This window comes from Oculina patagonica, chromosome 13, assembly GCF_052425735.1.
Source record: "Oculina patagonica isolate OP01 chromosome 13, crgOcupat, whole genome shotgun sequence".
Lineage (NCBI taxonomy): Eukaryota > Metazoa > Cnidaria > Anthozoa > Scleractinia > Oculinidae > Oculina > Oculina patagonica.
The window spans coordinates 27,930,889-27,949,450 of record NC_135770.1 but is presented as its reverse complement, the minus strand read 5'-3'; the positions used below and the strand labels follow the sequence as shown (position 1 = coordinate 27,949,450).

General features: G+C 39.4%; 2 protein-coding genes and 1 long non-coding RNA gene across 3 annotated transcripts in view; 2 read left to right on the top strand and 1 right to left on the bottom strand.

Moving 5' to 3' along the window:
• LOC144636547 (uncharacterized) overlaps positions 1 to 6,395 on the top strand; it is a 103,314-nt gene extending 96,919 nt beyond the window's left edge. Inside the window, exon 3 of the transcript XR_013567521.1 lies at positions 5,327 to 6,395. The gene's annotated coding sequence lies outside the window, so the exon portion shown is untranslated. The remainder of the gene's footprint in view (positions 1 to 5,326) is intronic.
• The window catches only part of LOC144636624 (uncharacterized), a 121,065-nt gene that overhangs the window by 74,287 nt on the left and 28,216 nt on the right, over positions 1 to 18,562 (bottom strand). The window lies entirely within an intron of this gene.
• LOC144636552 (uncharacterized) lies at positions 280 to 8,631 on the top strand. The gene is made up of 2 exons (XM_078495789.1): positions 280 to 559; positions 7,929 to 8,631. Exons 1-2 carry the CDS (start codon positions 508 to 510, stop codon positions 8,261 to 8,263), a joined length of 387 nt encoding a protein of 128 aa, XP_078351915.1. The 5' UTR covers positions 280 to 507; the 3' UTR covers positions 8,264 to 8,631.

Here is an 18,562-nt window from a genome sequence, read left to right as displayed (position 1 = left end):
GCCTTTAACGCGGTCCTTATTTTTTTAACCCAATACTGAATGATTGGCATCAAGCCCCACGAAACATTAGACCGTTCCACGGTTTTCAACTTTTTACGTGGATTAGTTGGGGAAAATCTATTGACACCCCTGAAAAGAGCGCGTTGGATTCATCAAACTTGCCAAGTTCTAAGCCGACAGACAGCCCACATTTCCCCGGCGGAAAAATCTGATTTGTTGTACCACTCAAACCTGCTGTTGCGTGATTTTCACCACCGCACGATGCGTAGCGTGACACTATTTGCGTGATCCAAACATATCAATCATGTTCCCATGACAATTTTACGCTAATTAATTAAAAAGGGCGGAGTTTGATTGATGACGTCATTTGATGACTACCTGTCAAAATTGGTCGAAACTGGCGTATATAAAAGACTGCTAGTCGAGTGTGTTCCACCCACTATTGGCTATCTGGGGACCAACGAGTAGTGCTGTCTCTGAATCAGGGAAAATCTAAATCTCATCAAGATGAAACTGTGGCTAGTTGCTGCTTGTATTCTCTGCCTTTCCCTTCCGGTCGGTAAGTGAACATATCCTACTTTAAGTCTTTACAATTACAGCAAGAATCTTTTTGAAATCTCCCGCCTTCGATCGCCGATTGTTTCACTGAAACTACTCAGTGTTGATAGGTATTTGCGATCCCAAAGGGTATGAGCCGTTTGAACCGTTTTGCTCTGAAATGAGGTGTAGATTTAATTTGAACTGTTTTATACTGAAATAAGGCATGGAGTGTAGTACAATCTGGGCTGGAATAGTGCATGATTTTATGATAACTAATAACGGAGAATGTCGATACGCAAACAGAAGCCATTCTCTAGTTTTGCGCTCGCTCAATTCAACGATCTGCAAAGAAAACAAAGGGATTGTAATCAGTTAAATCAGCTAGACGTGAAGACCTAATATCTTTCGAAGTTTCTGTGTTTCGTTTTTGGGTGCTTTGTGCTTAGTTTCCGACACTACTTGGTCAAAACACTTGATGGAATATTCAGCACGCCCTAGTCCAAATATTTATGAACGACCTAAACTGCAGCTATTTTTGGACATTCATGTGTACGTAAACGAAAAATAAGCCGCTTTCGCTTTTTATGACATGAAACTTTTCTGTTGATTTAATAAGGTATACGACGTGCACTGAAAATTAAAACATCCACGAAGAGGGCCTCACGGAAGGGGGTAGGGGGTAGGGTCCACGTTCCCCTTGTTCCCAACAAAATTTCCCCCTGTGTTTCCCTGTTCCCTAAAAGTCTTTATTCGATTTTCTCTGTTCCTAAAATATGCTTTTGTTCCCGTGTTACCAGTTTCCTTTTCCTTTTGTTCCCATGTTCCCTTGTTCCCTTGTTCCCTTGTTTCACCCCCTGGGGGTGAAACCCCCTCATGATTTGTTTGTTCACTGATGACCTCTGTGATCTGCTGGTCCACAAAGCCGATCAGTCTTTCTAGTCTACGTGCCGCCACAAATGCAAGGGGAAATGTGCAGCCTAGCAGTCTTCTTTTTCCTCACGTGAGGAAATACACGCAGGCTAAAATCTTTCAGGCCGAGGAAACAAATCACGCTCTGTTGTTCTAACGCTTTGAACCGTTGTTTCGAGGGTTCATCACTCCATACACTCGGCAAGTACATAATAGAATCCCCTTTAAAACAGCACAAGAAAATATATATTTTATATTTTTTAGCAGTAGATCGAACATTGACACTTGTTTAATAGTACGACTACGTGACATGCAATTTTCTCACAAGGGGAGGGTTACGTTAATAGCCATAATAGCTAAAATATGAAAAAGTGATCAAAAATGATGATAACTAAAATTAAGTGGGCTTTTGATGTCGTTTTGCGCTTGCGGTTGTTACCACTTTATCAATGGTGTCAGTGAAGGTTTTGAACGTTATCCACATTGCAAAATTTCACGGTGAATTTGTGTTTCAAGTTTTGTGAATGTGTTTCAGGTTTTGTGTTTGTGTTTTGTTCTTATCGGCCACCGTAATACGAAGTTCAGACTTCGCAACTTTAACTTTAACTTCCAAATTTAGGACAAAAGTGATATAAATAAGCAAAAGTTCGATATATTAGTTTACATAATGCTTTAATAAGGTGGAATCCTTGAAAAAAATCGGGATCGCGACGCAAAATTTTAGTTCCCAGAGAAATTCTGGCTTGCAAATTTTGATTGAAATCATTCCACAGTACTCGCATGGATCGGATAAAGCTATAAAATAGATAAATCACTATCTAACAGATAGAGCAATTTGTACCCTGCGTAGCTAGCGGTTTCGTTGGTGGCAGCTGCAACTGACCGAGCGGCGAAGCAGCGAGAGGAATGGGGTGTGTGTCTCAGAATTTCGTCCTTGCGATAGAAAGCAGCTCTGTACGAGCTGGCTCAACAAACTTGGACTGTACACTTTTGTTTAATTTGACTCAGTTTATTCTTTACACTTGGAAGTTACACGTTCCTTACTACGATCTAACTAAGTTACAAATGCTGCGTTTATTAGCTACGAATAACTCCCACACCCAGATACGCAAGTCCAGTGTGGTGGAATAGTACCATTACGTTTCAGTTTTGCTAATCACGTTCACTACACGTTCTACAATGCTTCATGGACAATAACATGATTATTCTCCACTACTTGGATTCGTTCCACAACCACAGTACTAATCCTGGCATGCGGTTTTACTACAAATTAACTGATTAAGTACATCATTGCTCGTCAAAGCTCGATTTAGTTATCATGTGTCACATGTCACGGATTTTACCAGATTTTTGAACAGCCACAAATTTTTATTTGTGTCGCAGGAAACCTAAAAATAATAGTACATTTTATTAAAAATTGCTATACCAGAGCACTGATACTGTTAACGAGCATCTTTGGCTGCGGATGGCTCGGATGGAAACGGATTGCAACTTGAAAACGGTAGGCAAAAGTTTTCAAGTTGTTTCCGCGCGTCTTTGAAATATCGATATTTATATATAACCGTAGCTTGATTTCTATCCACAAATTAAGGTCATATATTCCTTAAGATGTTCAACAAGCAGCTATTCCAAAAAGAAATAGTGTTTCGTTTCCAGATTGCGGAAGGGTGAGAATAGCGTAATGTTTAAGGAGAGGTGGGTTTGGGGTTTATTTTAATTTGAAGGTCCTAGTGTATGTTGAATTTGCTGAATTTATGCGCGAGTGAAGAATAAAAAGAACTTCATATTCAGTTGTAACTTCCCATTTAACGCCTACTGTCCATTTTATGTGAAGGAGGCATAAACTCAGACCTGCTACAGTTTGGCAGAGTTCAAGTAACATTAATATTTCTCCTTATAGAAATAGTATGTCTTTCTCTCCAAATAAAGTTAAATAAAGGGAGCTTGCCTTCACCTTTTTTACTCATCCAATGAAAATTAAAATGTAATTATGTTTATTAGTGAACTGGACTCACTACGCTCAGGTATGTGCACTTTGCTCATCTCCAGACTGAGGTAACACACCAGCCTAGCAGTGGACAGCTGTTTCGTCCTCTTTGGGACTCGTCAGCACTGCGTAAGGCATGGTGGTAACGGGAGAAAAGTTCTTATTTCTCCCACCTCAGTGATCCAACACTTGTGGTACACAAGGTGGATCTCTGGAGACGAGCGCAGTGCTGACGAGTCCCAAAGAGGACGAAACAGCTGTCCACTGCTAGGCTGGTGTGTTACCTCAGTCTAGAGATGAGCAAAGTGCACATACCTGAGCGTAGTGAGTCCAGTTCACTAATAAACATAATTATATTATGTGCCTCAGGGTTACACTATATACGTGTATATATGTGTATGTACAAGTGCTTACTTTAAAATTAAAATGATTTATTCTGCAGAACACTTTTTTTATTAATGAAAAAATAACTACAGAAAATAACATGTTCTCTAAATTGATCACACGCTCAAGGCACATGCTCAAATCAAATAAATGCCAAATTCTAGACAAACCAAAACCCTAGCCAAGAACAGAGATAAGCACAAGAACAGAGATAAGCACAAATACACTGTTTCGATGCATTTCGTCCAAAAAAAATGCGTGTGGTCACTTAACTTCGACACGTAAACAACAAGGGCAAATTAGTGTAAACAAGAGCTCTTAGAGCTTACAACTGCGCTGGTCTCGTGAGCACTTTAGGGGAGCCATGTGGGGGGAACAAAAAATGGGCCGCCCCCCCCCCCCCCTTATCCCCTTTACCTGCGTCGAACAATGTTGCGACTGACAAACAAGATGGTAGGAAAACACCTTGCGTGACAATTCATGGTTGACTAGTTCCATCCGAAATTAAATATTTTTTTATATGCTAATGCTGGCCAAATTTAATTCCCACGATCCTGATCCGTGAAACAAAAAAATCTTTTAAATCAGCATCCAGTGTTGTCTTGAATTACCGTTTAAAGATTGAATAACCAGCTCCGAAAATGGAATATTGGAGCAAATAATTAAATCAAATTTGAGAAAAACACTAGACCTGTGTTTTGCTGAATGGGAGTTCCCCGGGGAATTAATTTAGCAATGACGTAACCCTTGCAAGTCAGGGTTTGTCTCAGTGGTTTTCCATCAGATTTCAGAAATCCTCTAGATGACACAGCTCCAAAAAAAAAATAACGCTAAAAAGTCAAACATTTCACACTTAACATGCTAAGTTTAGACCAGAGGATTTGTTTAGTTTCCGTTTGTGGCAGATTTAAACCTTTCAGAGCATTGCGTGATTCTTGCCGATCAGTGTCTTGTGAAAGTAAAAATTTGCTAACGCCGGCACATTCCAGGACACAAACGTAATGTAAATAAATGTAAATTCTTGCCCGCTAAAGCGTATTTGGTTAAAGCGTGAAATTTTAGTATTTTCTTCGATTCAAACTTTTCAAAATACTTCACACTGAATTTTGTAAGGAAAGATTAATGGCTTCGCAAAGATTTGAAAGGAAGCTGATAATAGCTTTGAAAAATTACGTGACTCGAGGTCTAGCCGATCGAAAGTGAAACTTGTCATGTCAGCACATTCTTTTACACCAACGTAATGGTATTTATTCACAGATTCTGGCCCGCTGAAATATATTTTTCTTTTGACGCATGAAAATTTAGAAATTTCTTTGAGTAAAACGCTTCAAAATCGGACATTTCATGCTAAACATGCTTATTAAGACCAAAGCATTTGAAAATTTCCCATTGGTAAGTTTTTTCTAGCTTTTAAACCTTGCGTGACCCGAGCCCAGCCGAGCGGGGCATCAGTCTGGTCACTGAGAAAAAAAAAACCGCTTGCAGAGCAAGAACTGCGCAGCGCAGTTAACAAGAGCTCTTAGAGCTTACAACTGCGCTGGTCTCGTGAGCACTTTAGGGGAGCCATGTGGGGGGAACAAAAAATTCACCCCCCCCCTCCCCTTATCCCCTTTACCTGCGTCGAACAATGTTGCGAGTGACAAACAAGATGGTAAGAAAACACCTTGCGTGACATTTCATGGTTGAGTGGTTCCATCCGAAATTAAACATTTTTCTTATATGCTAATGCTGGCCAAATTTAATTCCCACGATCCTGATCTGTGAAACAAAAAAGTCTTTTAAATCAGCATACAGTGTTGTCTTGAATTACCGTTCAAAGATTGAATAAACAGCTCCGAAAATGTAATATTGGAGCAAATAATTAAATCAAATTTGAGAAGAACACTAGACCTGTGTTTTGCTGAATGGGAATTCCCCGGGGAATTAATTTAGCAATGACGTAACCCTTGCAAGTCAGGGTTAGTCTCAGTGGTTTTCCATCAGATTTCAGAAATCCTCTAGATGACACAGCTCCAAAAAAAAATAACGCTAAGGATTTGTTTAGTTTCCGTTTGTGGCAGATTGAAACCTTTCAGAGCACTGCGTGATTCTTGCCGATCAGTGCCTTGTGAAAGTAAAAATTTGCTAACGCCAGCACATTCCAGGACACAATCGTAATGTAAATAAATGTAAATTCTTGCCCGCTAAAGCGTATTTGTTTAAAGCGTGAAATTTTAGTATTTTCTTCGATTCAAACTTTTCAAAATACTTCACACTGAATTTTGTAAGGAAAGATTAATGGCTTCGCAAAGATTTGAAAGGAAGCTGATAATAGCTTTGAAAAATTACGTGACTCGAGGTCTAGCCGATCGAAAGTGAAACTTGTCATGTCAGCACATTCTTTTACACCAACGTAATGGTATTTATTCACAGATTCTGGCCCGCTGAAATATATTTTTCTTTTGACGCATGAAAATTTAGAAATTTCTCTGAGTAAAACGCTTCAAAATCGGACATTTCATGCTAAACATGCTTATTAAGACCAAAGCATTTGAAAATTTCCCATTGGTAAGTTTTTTCTAGCTTTTAAACCTTGCATGACCCGAGCCCAGCCGAGCGGGGCATCAGTCTGGTCACTGAGAAAAAAAAAACCGCTTGCAGAGCAAGAACTGCGCAGCGCAGTTAAAAAGCTACCATACACAGATCTTAAACCGGGAAGTATTTAGTCAAAACTGGATTTTATTTTGCTCGTTCGTCTCGATCCGTGCTGGAAGCTCTTCTGGCAAATATAAAAATTATTTCCACAGAATAAGACACAACCAAGTTGCTTCTGTTGTCAGTGTAACAGCCTTGATAATTACGATTTGCATTTTTGGCGATGCCGTGGAGTTTCGACCAGACCGCGATAGCTTTGAGTAATGCAAAGAATGTTTATATTGTTAATTTCATCTCAGAAAACTTCTCCAGCAGCCGCGGTAGTCAATCTTGAGCTTTACATCAAGGAGATAAATGTTGTTCGACATGGCAGTTGCACAACTTTCTATACGAAACTGTCCATACGAAATTTGATGTTTTAACAGAACTTGACTGTCTTCTTTCTCGTTCTGAACTTTTCGTGCCGACTGTAATGTTTTCGCGATTCACGTGACACTGATCACGCTACTCCGGATACGTCCACGCGAGAACCCACGCAATTTTGCGTGTATTTGCGCGGCTCAGTGTGACGTCGAAGATGCCGTGAATTTTCCAAAACACATTTATACATTAATCTGTTACATTAAGTGAAAAAACTTTGTAACTCTCCTGCATATATGCTCTTCTCTTCAATCAACTTGCCCGTTTTCGGGGCACGCTAGCCCTTCCGTGCGAGCAAACACGGCGGATACGCCAAGTCATCACGTTTTTGTTTGCGTTGCAAACACTCTGATTGGTGGAAATTTTCTTCTTTTTCAGAAAATCGCTAGAATGTTTACTTTACAATTAAACGCTAAAAGAGCTTACTCTAATTTTTTTTTTCCAATACATCGCTTTAATCAAACCTAAAACCATTGCAGTCGCCGGATATTTGTATTTGTAAGGAATCTCAATAATTTTTGGTCATGCTGAGGATTATCTTTCCGATATTTGAAGAACATGCTTTTACGAAATTAATTGCCTTCGGTCAAACTTATTTACTTTGTGGTTGCGAGCGTTCTCCTGATTGGATAGTAGCCTCCACTGTGTAAATAGTTCACCTCGAATCCAAAATAATACCGTATCGTTTCTGAGGAAACGAAACAAAAATAATGTTTATTTAGGGTTATTAAGTTGCCTACTACTAATTTCAGAACAGTTTAGACCAAAGATCTGCAAAATCCCCGTGACATAGGCTGATAGCCCCTTTAAACATTCTACAGATTTCTAGTAGCGATAGCAAAATAATGACTTAAGTGCTAAAGATATTACGAAACGAGAAAATTTAATTACGAGCGTATGGAACGCTCTTTGACAGTGTGGTGGGGCGGAGGGAATGAGAGAGTGATCGTTTTGCGCTGTTATTTTGTTACAATTTAGTATAGCCAGCGGGTAAAAGTAGACTTTTTAACTATTAATTGTCTCCTAATTGATTGACTTGTTATTTATTCTTCAGCACTGGGCTTGAAGTGCTACACTTGTAGTAGCTCGAAGTCTTGGGACGACTGCAAGTCAACAAGAAAGAGTCTTCCGTGCGCAGGTGATGCGGATAGATGCGCCAAGGTGCACTTGAAATACGGTGGAGTTGAAATATTTGCAAAGCACTGTGTTCCCAACGCTCTATGTAAAACGGACACCAACCCGACCTGCAAAAAAGCAACTGGATCGTCCGAATGTGAAGTCGACTGCTGCACCGGTGACAACTGCAATGCTGGCTCAGCTTTTCGCGTCAGCGGAATCCTGCTGCTGACATGCGCCCTGGTATCTCTGATGATGCTTGATAAAGCTTGACATTGAAGTCAGTTCTCTGGCAACCGTTGACAAGACTGATACATTGCTGTTAGTTTAGTGTTTTGATAGATGCTGTGAGTTAAGGACAAAATGATCTTGAATATTAGATGCAGTTAATTATTGTAACGTCGCTTAAAGTTTAAAATTTTAAAGAAAGATACAGTGAATTAAGGACAGAATGATCTTGAACTGATAAGATGTAGTTACGTCGTCTTTTTGCTGGAAATGGCGAAGCAGTTCCCAACGCTTGCTTGATTAGTACAATACTTTGATCCGATTAGCATCGTTAAAGTACTTGATACTTGACGCATTTGTAAGCTATAGGTAATTAGATGCAGCTCCGCAAATAAAATTGATCATCTGATCTATATTTTTTAGCGTTCAATGCGTTTATATCAGGGGGGGGGGGGGGAAGAAAGTCGGTACTTTTCTTTGAATACATACCAGTGCCTGGAAACGGTGCGAGTCTACGTCAATCAAGCCGTTGCTAAGAAAGACGTCAAACCAAAGTTTTGTTTTCTCAGAAAGATTTAAATATCAATGACTGCGTGCGTGTAAAATGCGAATAGTCTCGGTGTTTGCGTTTGATGTTTTACGCTGCTTAGATGTTTTTGGCATTTTTAGCCAGATTTCTCACCTAATGTCTCAAGTCACTGAGAATGTTTTGGCGGAGTGGAATAACAAGCGAAAAATTTGTCACGGTTGAAATTTAACAACCAAAAACTGGGAAATAATTTCAGAACCAGTGGAGTTATTTTTAATTAGTATAATTCACAAGCCTTACTTTTGCCAGACCGGTCACCGTTATCACTGTTTGTTGTTTTGATGTCCGGAAGACTTCAAAGAAGCAATCAAAATGCAAATAGCTATTGTGTTTTGTGCACGGTCAAGACCAAATCATGCGAACTAAACTAAGCTATTCACTACGCCCTTAGCAACCATTCGATAGCTACTTTTCCTCTCTGCCTTTTCATTCCAATCGGTAAGTGAGCCTACTTTAAAGTCCTTTAACTCCTTACATTTGCAGCAAGAGCACACGATCGTTTCACTACAACCACTGATGTAGATAGATATTTGTGACCCTAAAGTGTATGGAGTTTGAGCCGTTTTGGTCTAAAATGAGGTATAGATTTAATTTTGGACTGTTTTATACTGAAATAAGACATGGAGTTCAGAGGAAACTGAGCTGGAATCGTGTACGACTTTATGATAACTAATATCGGGGAATGTTGATACGCAAACAGAATCCATTCTTTAGTTTTGCGCTCGTTCAGTTCAACGATCTGCAGAAAAAATAAACGGACTTTAATCAGTAAGATCAGTTAGACTTGAAGACCTTATATCTTTCGAGGTTTCTGTGTTTTGCACTTCGGATTATTTGTGTTTGGTTTCCGACACTGCTCGGTCAAAACACTTGATGGAATATTGAGTCCATAATATTCTACTCCTGCATGACCTGCACTGTAGCTGTTTTTGGATATTCAGCATGCATGTGTACCTAAACGAAATTGTCGGTGAAATTGTCGCAATAGCGCGGTTTTAAATTAAGAGAACTTGTTTGACACTTTGTTTAATCAATCCATCATTTTCTCTTGGTTTAATAGAAAAGCCACCTTTTTTTAGACATAAAATACGATCAAATTTTCCCGTTTTTGCTATAATTTAGTACGTGCACTGAAAATTAGTAAACATCAAAGATTTGTTTGTTCATAGATGACCTCTGTGATCTGCTAGACAAAGCCGATACCTTTCTGGCCTGCGTACAGCAGTCTCTTATTTCCTCACGTTTCGAACTGCACGTGAACTATTAGATGGGAACATTAGGGGAAGTGGGGGGGGGGGGGGGGGCGGTGGGGTGCTGAACACCGCGTTACCGCAAAAAATCCTTAAAAACACCAACATTATATTGTAAGCCTGCATAGCTGGCGGATTCGTTGACGCGACGAAAGAAAACGAGGCAAAACGTGCGGCGGGACGGTGGAACAATGACAATCAAATTGTAGATAAAAATGAGTGAGAAAATAAGTCTGCTTCAATTTGCCTCCGAAACGACCAAAAACGTTTAAAAATGGTCGAAATAAAGTTAAGGATGATTTTGTTTACCGACTATCGTCGTTTGTCGATCAAACGCTGAGAAAACGCATCTCACTAGTTTGTAGAATACCGCAAAACCGAAATTCAAGATTAAAATTATTGTCTTTTTGCTCTTGTTTCCATTTTATTGATGGTGTATTAGGTTTTGAACGTTATCCATGTTGTAAAACTCAGACTTCGGAACTTGAGCTCGCTCTCGAATTATCGAAGTTCTTAAGGGGGTAGGGGTAATTTTTTACCACCAATTTGTTGTTAAGAAAGATATCTGACCGTCATTTTTGTAACAACTTTGTTAGTCACGTTACCGGAATAGAAAAAACAATAAATCTGAAAGGGCATATTGTTCTGAAAAATAAAATCAGTGCCAACAGATGAAGAACGTCCACGTGCTTAATGTTTCGTATGGTTTTATGAAAATCGCATTATTATTAAAGTTGTAGCGTAATAAACAACCGTATTTTCCGACTTTCTTCTGTAACGTTCTATTCTACTCGTAAAATCGGAACTCTGCCTTTTCAAAAATGAGAAATTGAAAAGCAGAGACCAATAAACGTAGAATGACTAAATTTTGTGTACTATATTTCTTCTTGCCAAACCAGCCTCCTTCAGGTACAATGGGAGTTTACTCTGAAAGGTGTGTTTTATATGTAGTGTTTGCGGTATTTTGCGTAATATCGGAAACACGTAAAACTACATAAATGGAGAGTGTAAAATTAAAGATACTGAGTAAGACTTTTCATTTAACAAGCGAATACGGAGTTTTATTATTTTATTCTTGTTTCAGTTTGCAAAGTGTACAGTTAAGACAGTTTTTGGACTAGAAGCGGTGAACAGAAGACGTGAACGTTTGCACGAACAAGCGAATAAATAAATAAATAAATTTATTGTAGAAAAGTAACTGCAGTTTGCAACATGTATGTACTGCTCAATATCGATTGCAATAAACCAACAAGTCAATTTTTTAATATTGTTTTTTTTGTCGCAGTTTGTAGGTTTTGATAAAGTCAGTATGCGACTTTAAAAAGCCTTAAAACAGACATGCATTCACTTAGACTTTCTAAAAGTCGTTCGCATCTCGTTTCCGGTTTGGTGTAGTAGACCCCGGTGCGCGCGCTATGTGTGTGCTCTCTTCGCGCTCTGTGAACTCGACTTGTAAGCAAGTCTAGCATTCACTGTGCATAAAGTCTGCATAGCTGTTCAGCTTTATTATCTCATAATGGTGTCACGTTACCTCGACTCTCTATAAGGCGGACACCTTTCTAAGACGGACAGTTGGGGCCGGTCCCAAAGGTTTCCGTCCAAGAGAGAGTTGACTGTAAAATATACTTACCTAACAAAATATCTATAAAAAAGTACAAGCAAATAAACTATGTTTCTACGCGGATGTTACAGTGTAAGACCATCGGGATCAACGATTCTGCCTGCTTTCCTGGCCTTAGGGTTTGAGTTTCTGTTGTAAAAGATTTTAATTCATGTCGTTAGCATTGTGGTTAGGAGAGGAAAAGAAATGATCTGAGAATGTAGTGGGTTTAGGGTTTAATATCAATTTTTAAGTGGAAGTGTTCTCTTACCAAAATTCACCGTTAAGCATTACCAAACGCTCCAAAAACTATCTTTAGCAATTCCCTATCAACTGCTCTAGATCTGTAGTTAAGAAGGACCCCCCTATAGGATCAAAGAGATATAAATAAACAAAACTTCGATCTCTTAATTAAGGCTAATACATATTTTACATCAGCAAAGTTTACGGTGGAGTCCTTGGCGAAAATCTGAATTGCGAGGCAAAAGGTAATTTTGGCTTGTATTCTGAATGAAATCATTCCACAGTACTCGCATGGATCGTTAAGCTATACAATAGATACCTTATAATAGGAAATTAACGCTTGTGTTAATTAAGGTATTTGAAACTAACGCGACTTAAATTAACGCGAATTGAACGAAAAATTACTTCCCAATAAAGGAAATTAACGCGAAAGAGGGGGTAACATTTCAAAATGAAGGAAATTTACGCGACGAACACCAAGAAAAAAAACGTGTTGAGACTACAGGTACAAATTTATTTCAACATTAGGCGTATAATCCTAAACGTAGGGTTAAGCGAAGGAATCTGACCGCCTCCAGCGTACTTCACAGTTTCAGTGATACCGGCAGATTTCTACCCTGACATAATAATGGCTTTTCCTAGAAGTCAAGAACGTCTGGACTGTATCGAGGAATTGGGGCCAAAATAATGGAAATTAAAATCATGGAAATTAACGCTCCACTTAATTGACGGCACAGAAATTAACGATAACAAAAATTAACGCGATTTTTTTAAATTCGCGTTAATTTCATGAAGCGTTAATTTCCTATAATAAGGTAAAATCACTATCTAGCGGATGAAGCAATTTGTAGTCTGCGTAGCTAGCGGTTTCTTTAGCGCAAAACGAGGCAACAAAACTGGTGGTGGAGCTGCAACTGAATTGAAAGTGAACGAGATATGGTTGGGAAAGTGCATTATTATAGGAATATAACGAAGCATTTTAACAACGCGAACAAAAATGTACGCGTAATAAAATTAACGCGAATTTAAGAAAAGTTCTGGTTAAATGCTTATAGTAAACGTGTTTATATTAATTAACATCAATAAAATTAACGCGAATTGTTGAAATTCGCGTTATTAGCATTTTTCGTTAATTTCCTATAATGGAGCAACTTCAGAATACCCGGCCACTTTTTTTCGTGTATAATAATAAGGTAGGCTGACCGTTTCAGTTTTGCGCTGTTAGTTTTATTAACGTTTAGCCAGCAGGTAAAAAGTGGGCTTTTGTCTATTGTTTCTTAATTGATTATTTGATTGATTTGTTATTTATTTTTCAGCACTTGGCTTGAAGTGCTATGATTGTGTTAGTAAGAAGTCGTGGGACGATTGCGAGGCATCTAGCAAAAGTGTAACGTGCGAGGGTATTTTTAATAGGTGCGCCAAGTATCACAGAACACATGGCCAAGTCTACTATTTTAAAAAAGGCTGCGTTCGAGGCGCCGGATGCTACACTGGTGGACCGTTTAGATGCTCTTTCGACATCTGCTGTGATAGTGATTACTGCAATGCTGGCTAAGCTTTTGGCATCAGCGGTATCCTGTTGCTGACATGCGCCCTGGTATCTCTGATGATGCTTGTTAAAGCTTGACATTGAAGTCAGTTCCCCGGCAACCAAAGACAAGACTGGACAATGCTGCAATTTAGTTTAAAAGTGTAAAATATGGGTACTCAGTGTGGATTAAGGACAAAATTATTTAAAATCACATGCAGTAACGTCGTTTAAAGTTTATAGTTTAAGAGATAGATACTGTGAATTAAGGACAGAATGATCTTGAAAATTAGATGTAGTTACGTCGTTTTATGGTTAAGCAGTTTGCTTGCTTGATTACAATTCTTTGATCTGTTGAGTATTGTTAAGGTGCTTTTAGATTTATTTGTAAGCTATATGTAATTAGACGCAGCTCCGCAAATATAATCGATCGTTTGATCTGTATTTCAGCGTCCAACTCTTGTATGCATTTCACTTTTTCTCATACAATACTAAATCATGCTAAATACTACGTGTCGAGTTCGAAAAATTCGTTTAAGTACAAAACCGTGAACAAATAGTTTTTTCCCTAAGTTCACCCCTCTCCCCGTGGATGCTTTGCTTTGCCTGCATTTATTTCCCATTTCATACCTTAAATGGCAAAATTTTCCTACCTGATCGCGAGTTAACCTAGCTATTATAGACAGGAATTAAATTTTCAATATAGCCTGCAATGCAGGTATGTTTAATGAGCAGGCGTTGGAGTTGTTTGCGTATTTGGCCTTGACTCACTTCTACTCCATAGGATGCTTTTTTCCTCTCTCCCCAAGCCTCTTCCGTTTCCGAATCCAAGATGCGCTCGCACGTTCAAAATGCACTCGTTCGCTGAAAAACGCCTGCATTGCGTGCTATTTTCTACTGAGTTCGCTGAACCGCGTGGTTTAATTGTATTTCTTTTTACAGCAAAAATTACCAGTTAGAATTTTCCAAAACATTAAATATAACAAAAGACTTAAATACATATCTTCTGGTTGTTCACCCTTGTAAACAAAATTCGGAAGTTCCGGTTGGGATGTAAATAAAATAGGACTTTTTGGCTCATTCCACTGAAAAAAGTTCCGGGAGGAACGGACTGAACTTCTCTTCTTCTGAAAAGGTAGTCTTGTTTTCCCGGTTTGATCGGCGTTCCGAATGAAAAACCGTGTTATATTCACCGTATTCCATCTTTTGCGACAGTTCCAGGCATTTCGGCTTTTACGGCCATGGCCAATTTCTCGGTTCAACCGAAATGGCAGGTACTTCAGGAACACATTCTTCCCGAACGGAAGTTCCCAACCCAAATTTCCGGATTTTTTTTTTAAAAATGTAAATGACTTCTGCCTCAGCCTGAGAGTCCATATTAAGACTAAAACAGAATCACGTTAGGTATAGCCTGCGTGGAGCCAAGTGGCCCATACCACCAGAGCTTATCTCGGTTTCTGTAGTATTAAGCTACTGGGAGTATTTCTGTTTCCCCCCCCCCCTGGATGAGATGCTAGGTCTGTTAGGCATCTATCGGAGAGGAAATCACGTTGCTCTTTTCAAGTGAAAAACGTGGACTCATGATTTCTTTGTCTTGCGTCCACAGCGCCTACTTGCGCGCCGCTACGAGCGAAAAAAAAAATCCTTGCAGAATGCTGGTCTTGGACGCCGGAAAGTGTTTTTTTCCTGTAAAGGATCTACCATTGAAGTTAAAGCAACATTAGAGAGCGTGAACCTCAAATTAAAAAAACAGCAGTAGTTTTGAACTTGTAAGAAGTAGGTCATCTATTGTAGCTCATACCTTTTTTGATCAGGAAGAAGAATCATTCTCGCCCCCATAGTCATTCTCGTCCCTGTAGCCAGGGCCGTACCTAGCGGGGGGGGAGGGGGGGGGGCAGTTGCCCCCGTCAGGAAAACTAAGAAACTAAGAAAACTAAAGAAAAAAAGAAAAACTTAACTCAACCCAGTTGCCCCCGCCAGGAAAACTTGCCCCTGCAGACAAAACAACCTAGGTACGGCCCTGATAGCGTTAGCTCTTCGCTTCTCTTAGCCTGTGGGTCCTTAGCGTGAGGAACGAAGGGCTCTTGAGACATAGAAGTTTCGAATTAATTCGAATTTTTTGATAGGCTGTTTGAAACAAAGAAATCTTGAATGAAAGTAAAAATTGCCACGTCTCCGCTCAACAGAATATAGAAACATCATGACTGCATACTTGAAGACTGGAAGTTCTAGATTCTAGGAATGGAAGACGTGTCTCCCAAGCCCTTCGTTTCTCGTGCCAAGGCCACGTCGGCTAAGAGAAACGAAAAGACGAAAGGGCTTTGGAGACGAGAATGAAATTATAATGTGCAACTAGTTCTTACCCAGGCTCCACGTGTTGATCAACAGAAAAGAAATTAAAGCAACGTCAATTCCTGACTCTTACTGTACCGTTGTGTTTACGATGTTTTAAATTCTGTTCTGTTGGTTCAATTCAGTTCGGGTTTCAAATACAGTCGAATCCCGATAACTCGAACCTTCAAGGGAAATCGAAAAAGGTTCGAGATATCGGGAGTTCGAGTTATCGAGGGTAAAATTAGTAAGAAAATGACCTGGAGGGGAATCGAAAAAGGTTCGAGTTAGCGGGAGTTCGAGTTACTGAGGGTTCGAGTTATCGGGATTCGACTGTATTCCATTAAGTTGGCTCAATCGTACTTTCTAAATCGGCCTCGCGCTGCGCTTTCGGTCCATTTTGAAATTACTCGCCCGATTACTCCTGAATTGTTCTCCACTCAGTCCAATTACTATAACATATCAAGTTAAAATATGCGTGATCAAAAAAGTTTTTCTCTGTATCTCCCCTTTCTTGATTGGTTGCCCTCCCCAAGGGGTGGGGTGGGTTTTGTTGAATTGAGATGTGTGACGTCAATAAAGCGAGTCTGTCACTCTATCGGCTGGCTGACGATCGACAAATGAGTACACGTACTGCTGTTTCTGAATCAGGGAAAATATAAATCTTTTCAAGATGAAACTGTGGCTAGTTGCTGCTTGTATTCTCTGCCTTTCATTCCCGGTCGGTAAGTGAGCATAATCTACTTTAGTCCTTACAATTGCAGTAAGAATCTTTTTGATATCTTAAATTGACTGCGTCCCCCGAACTTGCTCGTACCTGCGATTGTTTCGATCGTTTCCGGCTGAAACTACTGATGTAGATAGATATTCACGACACTTAAATGGTATGGATATTGTTCTGTTTTGGTCTGAGTGAGGCCTTGTTAGGGACAAATTCCGGCGACACGGCTCTGAAACAGCGACATGTGGGAACTGAAATGAGGGCAAACGACAAAACAATGCACTGCCGTGAAATTACGAGGAAGTGGACAGCGACATTGGCGTTTTGTCTAATTAGACGCTGATTGATTGGTATTGTTATGCTCAAGAAAAAGCGAGGGAAATCAGACAGATTAGGTTGGGACAAGTTAACTAGGTTTCTGTACCGATAAGTTATAGTGAGAAGTCTTGCGACGAAATCGCAATCAAGTTTTCCTACCCCTGTTTGTATATTATTTTTCTATTTATGAATAAATGTTACGCTTCAGCGTTTCCTTAAAGCAAGTTTGGATCACGCGACTTAACTGCGAACATCTGGTAGTTAATATTTTTAAAGGGCTCCAGTAATTTGAAATTGCAAAACTGAAACAAACCCAAAATTTGGTACCTTAAAACTACATCATTCTATTTGCGTGTTTTCCGAACAGTGTACATCGCAATCCTGGAAAGGAACCAGTCGACCGAAAAAGAAAAATCGCACGAGAAGTTCTTAAGTCTATTAATCAAACCAATAAGAAGCTAAATTTGATGACATCTTGAAGTGCTCGTCAAAGTAATTTCAGAAATTGTAATTGCTAAATATTTTTAAGTGTTTTTTAAAACGAAAGATACTTTCATACTGTGTTTTAAGGTTTTATCCCAGTTTCATTTCTAACTTATACGTTTGCCTAATGAATAGCAACAAGTCTCTTCCGTTTATTCACATTTGTTTAGGGCACGCGAAAGTTAGTTTCAAAAGTTAACCAATATATGATAAATATATTTCATCAGTCGTATTGGCTTTGGAATATTGAGCCGCAATGGCGGCACCACAACTCATCAATGGTGCGACAGACTAGCTATTAATTAAATACTTCAGTTTAGACATTTTATAATCAACAAGTTATGAAAATTTCTTTGACATTGTAAAGAAGTCTCGAAAGTTTTGGGCTGCAACGTTCCTAACCAAGGCCGGAATCATGCGAGTCTCATGGGAGTCTCGAGAAAGCGCGTATTTGATTGAAATTGCAAAATTAATAAGCTCTTGAAACGAAATTTAGTACATTCTACAACTTTCTGTTGGCATGTTTCTCACATGAGGGTATAGGCATTAATTAAATGTATTTTAATAAATGTGGTAAAACGTGCAAGAATTGCTCCGGCTGGTTGACTACTAAATTTGCGATTTAATACAGATCACAAAGTTGTATGCCTTGTGTAAATCACGAACCCATTAAGCCGTTGCATATTCTGCGGTATCCCACGGGTCGTATTCTACGAAAGTTTCCCGGCGTTCATCACGGCTTCCAAGTTTTCCCGCTGAAAACCAAGCCGGCACCGCGCGCCATTTTTTCATTCAGCACAGTTTAAATTTTGCGGGAATCATTTTATTCAAGCATGAATAAAAACTAAATTATTCTCTCAAAATCGACAATCTAAAGTTTAAATCTTCGGGAAAAACTGCTATATACTAGAGACTGAAAACTTTATGCAGAGATCGAGGCTGGAAAACCCAGGAAGAACGGTAGAGTAAAAAGCTTTGAATTGCAAAACCTTGTCACTCAGTTAATTGCAAACGTTCTGAAACAAGAATTCTCAATGGCTTACCACTACCGGGACAGCTTTTTTATGTTATATTCTGTGGGTTTAGTTCTATGTGTTGGAGCCACTCGAAAACATTGCATAACTAGTATACGTGCGAGTCTCTGCGCCGGGCTGGCTCGGTTTGCCGAGATCTAGGTACGTCTGTTAAACGCAACAAAACTCAACTTCGCGATTTCATGACAACCGGGCCAGCCCGGTTAGCCGAGATCCCGGTATCCGGGCTGAAAATTTTCCATGTAAT

Coding starts and splice junctions, on each gene's coding strand:
- LOC144636552 (XM_078495789.1), top strand. CDS start 508: ATGAAACTGTGGCTAGTTGCTGCTTGTATTCTCTGCCTTTCCCTTCCG. Junction 560..7,928: donor CTGCCTTTCCCTTCCGGTCG/GTAAGTGAACAT, acceptor TTTATTCTTCAG/CACTGGGCTTGAAGTGCTAC.